The sequence below is a fragment of the Piliocolobus tephrosceles genome, chromosome 13 (assembly GCF_002776525.5).
Source record: "Piliocolobus tephrosceles isolate RC106 chromosome 13, ASM277652v3, whole genome shotgun sequence".
NCBI classification, from domain to species: Eukaryota; Metazoa; Chordata; class Mammalia; order Primates; family Cercopithecidae; genus Piliocolobus; species Piliocolobus tephrosceles.
In genome coordinates, this window is record NC_045446.1 from 113,401,090 (window position 1) to 113,416,600 (window position 15,511).

Below are 15,511 nucleotides of genomic sequence, written 5' to 3' on the forward strand. Positions count from 1 at the left end.
TATAACTTATATGTGTATATGTGTGTGTGTATATATATATATATATGATCATTGTTAACTTAAAAATCCAATCCTTATTTTCAGTGAGGATTGAACATTGAGTCATATACTAATTATGGTATATAATACTTGGCATGAACTTGGGTAAGTTACTTAAATTCCCAGCTTCAGTTTCTTCATCTGTAAAATGGGTTTCATAGGAACTTTAAGAGAAAGAATTATGTATAATTTGCACGCAGGTTATCAGTGGAGATTAGAAAAAATATTTGAATCTTGCTCATTATCAAGAAGGACAAATAAAAATTCTCTTCTCACTTATGTACCTTCAATAAGCTCAAAGTATCTACTTAGCATATGATATGAGAAACAAGAAATGAGTTCAAAGTACCTACTTTTCTTTTTTTTAATTTTTTAATTTTTTATTATTATTATACTTTAAGTTCTAGGGTACATGTGCATAACGTACAGGTTTGTTACATATGTATACTTGTGCCATGTTGGTGTGCTGCACCCATCAACTCGTCAGCACCCATCAACTCGTCATTTACATCAGGTATAACTCCCAATGCAATCCCTCCCCCTCCCCCTCCCCATGATAGGCCCCGATGTGTGATGTTCCCCTTCCCGAGTCCAAGTGATCTCATTGTTCAGTTCCCACCTAGGAGTGAGAACATGCGGTGTTTGGTTTTCTATTCTTGTGATAGTTTGCTAAGAATGATGGTTTCCAGCTGCATCCATGTCCCTACAAAGGACACAAACTCATCCTTTTTTATGGCTGCATAGTATTCCATGGTGTATATGTGCCACATTTTCTTAATCCAGTCTGTCACTGATGGACATTTGGGTTGATTCCAAGTCTTTGCTATTGTGAATAGTGCCGCAATAAACATACGTGTGCATGTGTCTTTATAGCAGCATGATTTATGACTCTTTGGGTATATACCCAGTAATGGGATGGCTAGGTCATATGCACAGTACCTACTTTTCAAATTATCTGTCTACTTCACCCCTTCCCCACCAAAATGCTGAACTTGTAGGTCATCAAAACCATACTGTAAACTGTTATGAGTTTACCTTTCTAGACATAGTTATATGGAAATATTTTGCATACTCTGAAGTTTAGAATGAATGAAAAATGTTGGATTAAAAGAGATTCAATAAAAATCTAAAGAATATTTAAAAGCTTTATTAATGATTATCCAACCTTGATTGGAATTTAAAAATGTGAAGTTATGTCAAAATGTGTACTAGGGATTTTAATTTGCATTAAATTATGTTTTTTTCCTCCTTCTCTAGAAGTCGTTTTACGCTACTCTTAGGATATCATATGCTAAAGATATTATGGCTTAAAATAGATAACGAGCAATGTTACACTGATAAGAAATATCTGTGTAGAAAAAGTTTTCAGTCATTCTAGGATTTCCAATTCTTGTCTTCTTAAATATGATAGAGTGGTAAGTTCAATAAAAACTATCCACGTTCTGTGGGAAAAGGGGGTCAGTGAAGAGCCAGCCTTGCTGTCCTTTTCAGGAATTAGATAAAGTGTGCCTTAAGAGTGCCAAATACAGGTCTGGGCACTACGGGCACACTATTTCCACCTTTATTCTACGTTTCCTGCTGGGTCACCTTGATAGAGAACTGGGAGTCAATCCTGGAGTTCTAGTGTAAAACTCACTTCCTAAGCACACCTGGTGATTTTGTAAGCACTTAATTATCTATATTCTTTCTTGCTTAAAATACCTAAAGTCATTTCTGTTTCCTTCATTGAACCTTAAATAGCATAAATGCCAATGAGGAGGGACTTATGTGAACTGTGACAATAATCATGTTATCTAGAGGATATTTTGGTGTCCTACTTGTCCTGAAATCTTCCGTTATAGGAACAGCTAAGAAACAAGAAATGAGTTCAAAATAGATTGCTCATTAACACATCTAATGATATTTACATTCATCTTGAGAAAAAATGCCCCTATGTGACAATACTTCATTTTAGGGAAAAAAAAAGATATCAGTCTGAGAGGGGTTTGGTGTCACTGCTGTTTTTTAAAAAGTGGATCTTCTTTAAACATTTTTTACATGCCTACTTAATATGGTTAATCCATATGAATGGGTTAGGAAAAACTGAAATGTCTATTGATTAACGAGTTACCTCAAAAATTAAACTGCAGCATTACATTATTCTAAGATGTTACCCAAATCGAGAATATGTGTTGAATTACAGAAAGTACGTAACATTCTAGATCCTTTTTGTGAATCTTTTCTCCTAAACAAGATAACTTATTGGCTGTTTAAATGCTCTCGTGGAATGTTTCTTATCTTTTCATTTTGGCCATCAAAATATGCCTTTATTTGTTACATGAGTAACATAAACATTAAAAAATAGTATATTACTGATTTTTCCTGGACTTACTCGAGAAATGTAGCAGGGGTGATTTGAATTCATAATAGTTTTAGTTTGCTAGATATTTCCGTTTGGGTATAATGCTATTGCTTCACACTCCACATGTCTAAAACAAAACCTTTTATTTTCTCCTCTGCAGCTGCATTATTTGTCTCTTATATGCCATGATAAACCTAATAAAAGATACCCTGAAACTTGGAGGCCCTGCCTATAATCCTCCCTCAGACATTTCTTCTTCAGGCAATGGAAAAAGGGGTAAGAGAAAGGATAAAGAAGAGGACAAGGGTGGTGGGATGCCATGAAACATTAGTAAAAGCTCTAGAAAAGAAGAGCTAATTTTAATACTTCAATAATGAATCTTTTACATTATTAAATATGATTAGGGCAACGTCATTTTATAAATACTTTATTATTATTATGCTCTCAGATCCATTAGTACTATTTTCTAAAGAGAAAAAGAAACAAAGGAATCAAAATTGATGTTTGCATTTCATATAGGGTATGAAAAAACTCAGCAAATATTTCACCACATTATACCATGTTTTAATGTATTCTCTTGGGTTTTTCCTCAAAATAGCAGCTCTGAATTGAGAGGTTATCCACAGAGGTTCATTATTAGTGGTGTCATTTCTCTGTTAACTTGTATTTCTAAAATATTGTATGGATGTGGAAATGATGTATCTGATTGATTCCCTGGAGCTATACTTTTCTGAGTTAATTAGTAGTTGAAAAGAGTTTTAAATTATAAAAGGTAAATAGCTAATACCTAAGAAGAATCTGGTTCAAATTCTAAATGAATAGGGTAATTTTTATCACAATCCCAAAGCTGATACTTGTTTATCAGTTCAGTCCTTTTTTCTCAATTAATCAACACAATCATTCCTTCAACCATTTCAATTAGATGACTACTAAGTTTCTGGCACAAAAGATACAGAACTTCAAGACATGATTTATGTTCCAGAACTCTAGAGTCCAGTGCAAAGCACATAAGTGAACAGATGGACTTCAAAGTGTCATAAAGTGTATGTGAGGCACTATAGTAAACCACGTGTCATCTAACACAGATTAAGTAATGGAGTGAACCACTATCTGAAGGTTCAGAGAATTACACATACAAATAACAAAGGCCCTCCCTAATTAAATAATTTCTTATAATTAATATGTACACTATAAATAATATAAACTTTATTAAAGTTCATTTGTTTTGAGGTGTACCCCAGGTTCACAGAGCTTTCATTTTCCATGCCAAATCTTCCTGTATTTGAATCTTTGAATTCTAATGAGAGGAAAATTGAGCAGAAGATGCTAAAACCAAAGCTTTGCACGTTTTCTTTTATTCCTTCATAATCTCAATGTTCATCCAATGCATACATTTTGGCCAGGACCTCCATGTCTCTGCAGGTAGAGAGGAGGGATTTACTGCATTTACTGCCTTAAGATGTTTACAGTGTAACTAAATTTTTCTCACACAGTGGGAAACATTGTTTAAAATCTAAAAATAAAAACGATCTCTCTTCCTTAAAGGGTAAAATAGGGGGACATTTTCAAGACAATTGTTATCATACCCTAATTCAAAGTTATCATTGGCAAAATATTTTAATGGACTTTATTTTCAGATTTAGGGCATCCTTACTATCAAAATAACCAGGGACCATTCCTACTAAATCAGAAAGGACATTCGTGAAACCCTAAAGGTTCAATATCGCCTTATCCATCTAATGCATCCATGGTCAGTGGAAGCAGTGGAAAGCCATAATGGAATTTTGAACACTTGATTGAGACTTGCGCAGCCACAAGTCAGGAGTGGTCAGATATATTGATGACAGCACTTAGAATCATTAGATACAAATAGAAAAGAGAGACTCTGCTGAAGTGAAATATTAATGGATAAGACATATGAGACTTTCTATTACTCCTCTGAAGGCAGCCCCCTGGCTAGTTATATGTTCACATGTTTGATTATGTGGTCTTAGAGTATTTCAAAGGATTAATGAAGTGTGTTGAACCATTTACAAGTACATGAAGCTCTAAAAATCAACACGCGAGAACAATGCTGTAATCATTTGACAGAGGCCATCCTAAGTTCTGTTAGCACTTAGAATGCAATACATAGGGATTGCTGATACACTTTTCTTGTGTTCAGAAATGTTCACGGTAGACTCCAAGAATTTGTTGCCATTACAAGTCAATTTCTATCCAGCTGGCATGATTTTAAACTTAACTAAGACTTGTTGACAAATGGGAGAAATCTTGAGACCATGAAGGAGTTTTTCCCTTCTGTTACCGTGTTTTCTATCTTTAGCATTTCCTTTTGATTCTTAGAGTTTCCAACTCTCTGCTCACATTACCCATCTGTTCTTTTATGACTTTTATTTTTTCTATTAGACTTTTTAACGTATTTTACACTCGCTCTCTGATAATTCTAACATCTATGTCATATGTGGAACTGTTTCTGATGATTGTTTTATCTCTTTAGATTGGGCTGTTTTTCTTTTTTTAAGAATTTTATTTATATAAATTTATGGACTACAAGCGTAATTTTGTTACGTGGATAGATTGCATAGTGGTGAAATCAGGGCTTCTAGGGTATCTACCACCTGAAAAATGTATATTGTAGCCATTAAATAACTTAATTGTCACTCACCTCCCTCATCTCTCCACCCTTTTGAGTCTCAGTTATCTATTATTCCACCCTCTACATTCTTTTGTACACAATATTTAGCTCCCATTTATAATTAAGAACATGTAGTATTTGTCTTTCTGTGACTAATTTGTTTTACTTAAGGTAATGGCCTTGGCTGGGAGCGGCGGCTCACACCTGTAATCCCAGGACTTTGGGAGGCCAAGACGGGCGGATCACAAGGTCAGGAGATCAAGACCAACCTGGCTAACATGGTGAAACCCTGTCTCTACTAAAAATACAAAAAATTAGCCGGGCCTGGTGGCGGGTGCCTGTAGTCCCAGCTACTCAGGAGGCTGAGGCAGGAGAATGGCGTGAACCTGGGAGGCGGAGCTTGCAGTGAGCCGAGATTGTGCCTCTGCACTCCAGCCTGGGTGACAGAGCAGCGACGCTGTTTAAAAAAAAAAAAAAAAAAAAGATAATGGTCTTGAGCTCTATCCATATTGCTGCAAAAGGCATGGTTTTATCCTTTTTGTGGCTAAATAGTATTTCATGGTGTATATATACACATTTTCTTTATTCAATCATTCATTGATGGAAACAGGTTGATTACATATCTTACCTCTTGTGAATAGTGCTGTGAAAAACATACAGGGGCAGGTATGTTTTGGATATAATGAATTCTTTTCCTTTGGGTAGATACTCAGTAGTGGAACTGCTAGATCAAATGGTAGTTGTATTTTTAGTTCTTTGAGAAATCTCCACACTGTTTTCCATAGAGGTTGTACTAATGTACATTCCCACCAAAAGTGTGTAAGTGTTCCGTTTTCTCTATAGCCTTGCCAACATCTGTTGTTTTTTATCTTTTTAATAATGGTGATTCTGACTGATTTTGTGGCTTTAATTTGCATTTCTGTGATGATTATTGATGTTGGCCATTTTTTCATGTGCCTGTTAACCACTTATATGTTTTCTTTTGAAAAATGTCTGTTCATTACCAACTTTTTAATGAGGTTATTTGCTTTTTGTAATTGTTGAGTAATTTGAGTTCTTTGTAAATTCTGGATATCCGTCCCTATTGGATGCATAGTTTACAAATATATCCTTGCATTCTGTTCTTTCTGTTGATTATTTCTTTTGCTGTGCAGAAGCTTTTTAGTATAAGTCTTATTTGTCAATTTTAGTTTTTGTTGCCCATGCTTTTGAGGTCTTAGTCATGAATTTTTTGCCTAGACCAATGTCCAGAAGAGGTTTCCCGAGGTTTTCTAGCATTTTTATAGTTTCAGTAGACTGTGCTTTTCTTTCTTACCTTTTAGCATGTCTTATAATTTTTTGCTGAAATCCAGACATGTTGTGTCAGGCAATAGGAACTGAGATAAATAGACAATTAGAAGGAAGATTTATGGTAATCTAATCTGGCTAGAAGTTGGACTGTGTTTCATGTTTATAGGGACCAAAGGCTTCAAATTCCTCTAGTGTCTTGTTTTGCCTTGCCCATTAACTTTATGTATCCTTAAGTATTAGTCCTCAAAGAGAGACTATGACTAGTAACTCTTTCAGCTCTTCAGCTCCTTTATTTACTGTTATTTACTGGAGCCCTGATGACGTGATTGTAAGATCTGAGAGAGGAGTGTTGTCCTGTAAAATTCTGATTCAATGCTTGTGTTTTTAGTGGGCCTGTCTTTAGAACTGTGACCTTCACAAGTGTTTTCATAAGTACCTCCCATCCCAATTCCCTATTTCTCCCATTCTCTTCTCCAGCTACTTTCAATATTCCCAATCTAATTCCTCTAAAACTGACCCACTTAACATGTTTTCCCCTTTAAGCAAGATGGGAGGGCTATAAGAGTCAAACTCAAGTAGGAGAAATGCCCTTCCGCCATTTGAGATAAGAATCTGACAAAGCCTTTGCCCAGGGAACAGACATCTGTTGTAGAGGAAGCTCTGGCTATGTTTCACAATGATTACCTATCCCCTAACTCTACCAGAGCCAAGAGGGATTTATTTATTTATTTATTTATTTATTTATTTTTAGCTTTTCACGATAGGAAACTGGAGGAATTAGTGGGGTTCATGAAGGTAAAGTCCATAAACGTGTAGGACCCCACCTCAAATAAATTGACCCTTTTAGCTTTTTTATGAGTAGACATTTAAAAAATGTCCTTTATATTTCTGATAATACTTCTTACTTGAAAGTTCACTTTATTTGCTGATAATAAAGTCGTATTAGTTTTTTTCCTAGTATTTTCTTGGAATAAATTTTCTACCCTTTAACTTTCCGTGTGTGTGTGTGTGTGTGTATTTTTATTTAGTGTCATTTCTTTTAAACCATATATAATTAGATGTCGCTTCTTATATAAGCTGCCTGTTTTATTTATTTATCTTTTATTTGTAGTGCTTTATTGTACCTGTAATAGTCTAATATTTTGTGGTTTTCTATTCTTAAATTAAATTCCTTTTTCTTTATTCGTGTTTCTCAATCCTTTTGTATTTTTCAAAATATTTAATATACTAATCAAGTATTTTCATTACTTTATTTCATTTTTCATTACTTTTAACTATTTTTATTTTTTATTATATTTTTATGGAAAAGTCAATATCATTTCAATGCATTATAATCTATTTGCATTAGTACTTTACCATATCTTGAATAATCCAAGAATTTTACTTTTAGTTCCATGTAATGGCTTTATACATATTTTTAGAAATATTTTTGTCCTTTATTTAATTTCTAACAATGTTATAAACCAGACAAGATGTTACTGTTGGGGCTTTCAACAGTCAAAGTTCTTCTTGTATGTTTATGTACATGTTCACCTTTTCCTGTGGTATTTATGGACTGATTTATTTTGCACTTCTATCCTTTTATCTAGGATTATTTTATTCAATTTTAGAATATCCTTTAGTAATTTGTATACTGTGTGACTGACTACGTTTTATACAGTTTTAAAGGGAAGTTAGGTCTGTACCAGCTACTTTGTCATGGCTCTTCAGAAATAAGTTTCTCTTTTTTGTTTTTAATTTGTAGTTTGACTATTGGGAAAGAATTTGTTTTTAAAATGCAAAACGTTATTGAGGTATAATTTGTAACCATTTTAGGTGCACAGTCTGGTGTGTTTTAACAAATGGAAGTACCTGTGTATCTACCACCACAATCAAGGTAAAATCTTTCCATTACTACGTATAATCCACTGTGTCCCTTCTCATCGGTCCTCCATTACCTGAAGCCCCAGATAACTACTGATCTGCTTTCTCTCACTATGGATTAGATTTGTCCTTTTTAGAGTTTCCTATGAATGGGATCTTACAGTATACATTGTCTTGTGTCTGACTTGTTTTGTTTATCCTAATTTTTTAAATTTATTTATGCATTTGTGTGTATCAGTAATGGAAATATGCCATAATCTATTACCTATTGCTTTCAGTTTGGGGATATTATTAATAAAACTGCTACATAGATTCACTTGCAAATATTTGTTAGGCATATGATTTAAACTCTCTTGGGTAAACATTAAAAAATAGATTTGTAAAGTTGAATGATAAGTTGAATGACAAATGTGTATTTAATATTTTAAAAAATCGAGTTTTCTCCAAGCTGGCTGTACCATTTTATATATCTACCAGAAATAAATAAAAGTTCTTATCGATCCACATTCTCAATAATATTGATTTTAGACTTTTAAATTTTGGTCATTTGATTGTATGTGTGTAGTCTTATTATGTGTGAATTTATATTTCAGTAATGGTTAATAATGTTGAGCAATTTTTCACCTTCCTGGTGGTGATTCAAATATCCTTCTTGGAGAAGCATGTGTTCAGATCTTCTGCCCATTTCTCATTGGGTTGTTTTTAATTATTAAATTGTGGTATATCTTTACAATTTTTTTATTCAGTTCTTTATTGGATATATGCATTACAAATATTTACATCTAGTGTGTTTTCTGCCTACTCATTTACTTATTAATATCACTGGAAGAGCACAAATTTCTAATGTTTGCCTTATTTCTATGGTTCATGTTTTCTGTCCTCCTTGAGAAATCTGTATCGACCCCAAGTTTATGAAAGCTTCTCTCCTACTTTTTTGTCCTAGAAACATAATAGTTTTCGCTTTCACATCTAGGTCAATAATCTCATTTAAGTTAATTTTTGTATACAGAGTGAAGTAATTGATTCAAAGTTTGGTTCTTACTCAGGGATAGACAGACTTTTAGGCATAATTTGTTGAAAGTATCACACTTTTTTCTTCAAAATGCCTTGGCACTTTGGCTAAAAGTCAACAGACTGCTATGCGTAGGTCTCCTTCTGGACTCCATATTCTGTTCCACTCGTCCACATATTATCTCCATCTTTAAACACACAGGTTTTATGCTTCTGTGCCTACTATGTGCACCGTGTGCCTTCAATGTGCACCTTTATTTCCCAAATCCTCAAGCTGACCTTTTATTATTTAAATTACTCCTTTTGACACTTGATTTTCTTTTAATTTCCTTCTAGTATCCCCTCAATGCTATTAAGATCTAACCTATTAAAGGAGTTCAATAGCATCAGGGAACTGAAAGAGCAACAGTGGTGGCCCTTTCATCCTTTGCTGTCTTTCATGACCATACCATCAAGAAGCAGCTGCTTTTATAAGTACTGTCTCTGGAATTCTTTGAATTTACAACCTCTAGAAAAGTCTTTGAGTGTTATTGTGAGAAATAATACTGTAAGGAAAGGTCCAATAACAGATTTGTATAAAACTCCTGAAGGTTTCCTTTCTTGGACTTACTCGAGAAATGTAGCAGGGGTGGTGGTTACTTTTCCCTGATCTGACCTCTCTTCATGCTACTATCGAATAAGAGACGTTTCCTTCTCCATGTTAGGAAACAGATGTTTAACAGCCAGCGCAAAACAAGGAATACAGTGACCAGTCCTCTTGCTTACTTAACTGTGTAGGTTTCTGCCTCTCCCAAGCTACACCTTCAACCAAATAATTTTACCTGAAACTTCCACAGGCGCTCAAAACAAACATTTCCAAAGTCAGACACTTTCATTCTACCCTAAGAACATATCCTTGTTACTTTCTCTATTTTGATAAGTTATATCACAATGGCCAAATCACATGAACTTCTCCATCAGCTTTGCTTCCTTACACAGTGGGCTCCTATTTGCCTTCCCTTTCCCTGCTCCCAATTCTCTCTGCTGTTGACTGAACTTGGACTTTGGTGTTTTTCTTTCTTGATATACAGTCAAAAAAGCTCTTTAGTTGCTGCCCTAAAATTCACCTTCCTTCCGTCTGTCTTCCATGTTACCACCGGTTGTGTCTCTATAAAAAAATACTATCATATTACAGTATTTCAATAACTCTCCAGAACTTGCAAGATAAAAATCCTTCTTCCTAGTATTGTATACAAATTTGGTCAAGATTTATTTGATTTTTATAACTCATGAAAACTTATGAAGACTATACATCTTGTATATTGGGACTACAAACTTCTTAAAAGGAGGTCTTTGCCTGTTTATTTTGTTTTGTACTCATTGTACATAGGACACGATAGCCACTCAGTTTATATTTATTTATTGAATGGATAAATAGGTAGATTGAGCCAGATTAAAATTAATTAACATATACTGGTGTTAAAACTGTATAGTATTTAACAAATACATACACATACAAGTGAGTAAAACTAGAAAAATCTAAATAAGATTTGTGGATTATAATAGTGTCAACATCCTAGTTGTGATATTACACTATAATTTTGCTAACTGTTATCACTGGGGGAAACTGAGCAAGGTATAACAAGGACTCTCCCTGTGTTATTTCTTACAACTTCATGCGATTCTAAAATTATTTCAATAATGTTTTCAATTAAATAAAGATATTGACATTCATCTTATATATCTTTGTCAATAATTTACTTTCAGAATGGCTGTGTGTGATACATATTGCTATAGTATTTTGAATCCTTTAGCATCTTTCCAAGTCAAAACTAATAATGGATCCCTCCTTGGGCACCCATTGCACTTGCAACATTGTAACCTGGATAATGCGACATATTTTCCCCCTTGCCAGACAATGACTTTGGTGAATGCAGGGACCTTGTCTGTTGTTTTTGTGTATCTACTGTTTAGCATGTAACTTAACACCCAATAAATATCCCATAACATTTTAGGTAAACATAAGTTAGATATAACAGTGTGATGTTACAGAGAAGTGTAAGAATCCAAGTGAATCCAATGACTAAGTAATTTTGGTTTATTTCTACCTCAGTTTTTTCCTTTGAGAAATGAGCTGAATTATATAATTGGTCCATACCTATCTGATTTCTTGGTGTGAAAACCAAGAATATACCTCTTATATTGATCATTGTGTCATGATTTATATAGGTTATGCTTACCAAGTCAGTATGTTTTTCTTCTCAATATCACTGCACAGTTTACTTAGAGTAAGATATGGAAAGTTAGCACCGAAGGAACGTTCTCGCTAAAGCATCTTTGAAACGCAGCTGCTGCAAACCTGAGGAGTTTGAGAAATGCTTTTCAGCTCTAGCAGCTGCCTTCTAGTTTTGTTTTTCTCTTCATGGTATGCTAGGCAGAGTTGGCATGACCAGGATACCTGTGGTATTTAAATTAAGCATTTATTTTGAGAAAAATTATTTACACTTTAAATATATGTATTTATTTGGATGACAGATTATAAGGTTCCTGGTCTGAGACTTACCTACCCAGAGAGTATCCAGAGTCCATTTCATATACTTTAAGTCAAATGGATGTGACTTACAGACATAGTCTAATTACATGGGAAATATTATCTAATACTTTGTTCTAAATTGAGGGATACTCTCAAATTTTTTGACTGCTTATTTTTGTCTCTAAGATTATTTGATCATTTTTGTATATTTATTATTTATCCTCTGGTAACTTATAAAAATAATTTTTAAGTTGCTAAAAATGGAAACTTGGCATTAAGGATAAGAGATTGGCAGCTCCACAAATACGGAAGGAAAGTCTAGACAGTTGTTATCAGCGACCAATACAATGTGTGCGGTGTATACAGTTCATAAATGGACAAATATTTACTCTCAGAAATCTTTCACGTCTAAGTAAGAAAAAAATATTAAAGAGTTACGTGGTTTTTATTGGTTCATGAATGTGAATAAAGCCATTCTTCTTGAGAACCAAACATTTTTGTCTAGTATTTTCTAAAGTTAAAAGTTTGTAATATGGATATTAAATTATGTAGTTATTTATGAATGTTACAATGAATTTTTCAATATAGAAAATTTAAAACATGAAAAGAAAGATTTTTATAAGGCTTTGACTTAAATTACACAAAATAAACTGTAAGAACGTTATACTGAATAGCAATTCTGGAAAATATTTATATAAGAAAAATAAACTACTTTTCTGATTACTTAATGGAACGTGAAAAGAATAGACTATTATCCTTTCTCTTAGATTATCACCATGAAATGGCTGCTTTAACTAGGATTCTAACAAACAGTCTGCAGAAAAAAATGAAAGATTAATTAAGTGTCCGATTAAAAATTAAGACTGGATAATTGAAATGCTCCATTCAAATGTAACGCTTATATCGAAGGTTTAATTTATTTACAAATAAAAAAAGAAAAGTTAGTTATATCTGACTTTTCTTGATTATTTACCCTGAGAGAATACTGACCCATTTTTCAGCTTCAACAGAGCTTTCTTTACCTCCTTGTTTCTCAGAGTGTACACAGCAGGGTTGAAAAGAGGAGTCAGGGTGGTGTAGAAAATGGCCACAACCCCATCCACGGCGTCCCTGGAGCCTGGCCTCAGGTAAATGAAAAGACCAGGGCCAAAGAAGCAAAGGACCACGATACAGTGGGAGACACAGGTCTGAAAGGCTCTGCACCTCCCCTCTGAGGTGCGGATCCGCAGGATGGAACAGACAATGGACACATAGGACAGCACTATCAGGAGAAAGCAGCCCGAGGCCACTACCCCAATGTTCACAAAGATGACCATCTCGTTGACTGAAGTGTCTGCACAGGCCAGTTTCAGGATGGGCGGTGCGTCACAGAAGTAGTGCTGGATCCGGTTGGGTCCACAGTAGGGCAAATGGAAAGTCAATATGGTCTGGACAGCGGAGTGCAGGGAGCCACTGAGCCAAGTGCCGATGGCCAGGAGAGCACACGAGCGCCCACTCATCATGCGGGTGTACCTGAGCGGGTAACTGATGGCCAGGTAGCGATCATAGGACATGACCGTGTAGAGGAAACACTCGGTGCTCCCCAGGAAGTGAAAGAAATAGAGCTGAGCCACGCAACTGTGGAAGGAGATAGCCCTGCCGCTTGGGGATGCCAAGGTCATCAGCATTTTGGGCACCGTGACAGTGGAGAGCCACATGTCAATGAAGGACAGGTTGGTGAGAAAGTAGTACATGGGGGTGTGGAGGTGAGAATCCACCCTGATCACCAGCAGGATGAGGAGGTTCCCCAGCACAGTGAGCACATAAATGACTAGGAAGGCTCCAAAGAGTGGGGCGTCCAGCGCTGGGGCATGGGGAAGGCCCGTGAGAATGAACGCTGTCACGAAGCTGCCGTTGGACATTTCTTCTCATATATGAGGCTCTGTTCTTACACAAAGGAAGGGAGGCAGCATTTACCGTGAGCATGTTTTATATGAAATATAGCAACTATATTTTTCTGATTGAGAACACTGGGGTTAAATTATTTTTTATGTTTTATAAATTCCTTTTGCTTCAGTATGGGTCTTTGAAGAGGAGTAGCACTTTCTTATTCCAGTACCAGAATAAGCCATATACAGAAGAGCAGGAGATTTACATAAAATCAGCCAAATGTTGAAAAGAAGAACAAATTTTGTATCCTATTTTGTGTAGAATTGAAAAAGATATACTCAAATTAGCAACACTTAGGTGCTGGCAGGCTCTTTCCCGGGATAAGCCTTTATTCAGGCATCTCTCTCTCTTTTTCTCTCAAACACACACATATATAGACATACATGCGCACACACATTCTCTCTCTGTCAACACACACACACACACACACTTTCACACATACAGATTCAGTCTCCTTGATCATTAGAGAATTTCTATTACAAATACAAATTTGTAAAGCAACCTTCATTCTGGGTGAAAGAATGGGAGAAAACTGCCTTCTCAGAGCTCTCTGGCCAGCTGCATAACTAAGGCAGGATTCCAGCAGTGGTTTAGCATTATGTGGAGCCAGTCTTCTGTTCCTTTGTCTTACCCTAGATCAGGAGTCCTCAAACCCCAGGTCAGGAACTGGTACCGGTCGGTGGCCTTTTCGGAACCAGTCGCACAGCATGAGGAGAGCTGCCAGCAAGCGAGCATCACCACCTGAGCCCAACTTCCTGTCACATCAGCAGGGGCATTAGATTCTCATAGGAGTGGGAACCCTATTGTGAACCGCACATGTGAGGAACCTAGGTTGTGTGGTCCTTATGAGAATCTAACATCCTCCCCCTCACCACCCCGGACCCCACCCCAGACCCCAACCCAGACCCCACCCCAGTCCATGCAAAAATTGTCTTTCTCTGAACCAGAAACTGGTCCCTCGTGCCACAAACATTGGGTACCGCTGCCCTAGATCATACCTTCCTGGTCATATACAAAGTTTGACCCCAAACTAACACAATAATGAACAGTGCCATCATTTTCTTTAACTTCCCTTATTCTATGTCTCTTTCTATGTATACATTTTTATTATTATTTACTTCCCCAGAATTTCAGGCAATTAAGCCTTCTCTTTCTAAAGTATGATCAAATAATCTCACAATACATTTTGGGTTAGCCAAGAAGAATTGAACCTGCTTGAGTAGTAAGAAAGACTAAACTTTCTCTGATGTTTGAGTTTCAGAACTGAATTAAAATAATAATATGTTATTATAAAAATACAAATGACCTTCTAAAAATAACAAAAATTATTTTATTTCCATTATTTCTAGGATTTCTAGTATTTCAAAGCTCAGACTCAAAGTTTTACTTTTTTTCTTTAACGTATGGACACAATGTCCCAGACATTTTATTTTCAAGAGAAAATAAATTAAAATTTATGAAGAAATGTAGGGAAACGTGGTTGGAGACCTGGACCTCTAGACAGAAGAGAAAAGAAGCATTTCTTCATTAATTTCTAAAATGCTTCTGTCATACATTAGCAATACATTTTTATTTTGGGGGATCTGATGGAAGCAGACTTTTCCATCATGGAATTCAGCTGAAACTGAGTTGGAAACTCAGAGTTGCAATGCTAAGATTTATAGAAAAAGCACTTCATCGATTTATGGTTTCACAAAATTTTTAGTCTTCTACAGAACCACAAAAAGTTGGCTCTGTAAGTCGTGACTAAGATAATCTAGCTTCATTAGCCCAAGTTGATGAAAAATGAAGAGAAACAAAACTAAGACCATAAATACATCGCAATTACTTCCCCTCAAAAAGTATCTAATAATGAAAAATGCTGAAGTGTTGCCAATTTTTGCTACTTACC

At 35.4% G+C, this 15,511-nt stretch overlaps 1 protein-coding gene across 1 annotated transcript; it reads right to left on the reverse strand.

Annotated features, from left to right (window-relative positions):
• Positions 1–12,656: 12,656 nt before the first annotated feature.
• Positions 12,657–13,594, reverse strand: LOC111540034 (olfactory receptor 10G7). Its single transcript, XM_023208094.1, has one exon. The coding sequence runs from the start codon at positions 13,590–13,592 to the stop codon at positions 12,657–12,659; it is 936 nt and encodes a 311-aa protein (XP_023063862.1). The 5' UTR covers positions 13,593–13,594.
• Positions 13,595–15,511: the final 1,917 nt, after the last annotated feature.

What these genes read in the sequence shown, in the direction of transcription:
- LOC111540034 (XM_023208094.1), bottom strand. Translation starts at nt 13,592, where the DNA reads ATGTCCAACGGCAGCTTCGTGACAGCGTTCATTCTCACGGGCCTTCCC.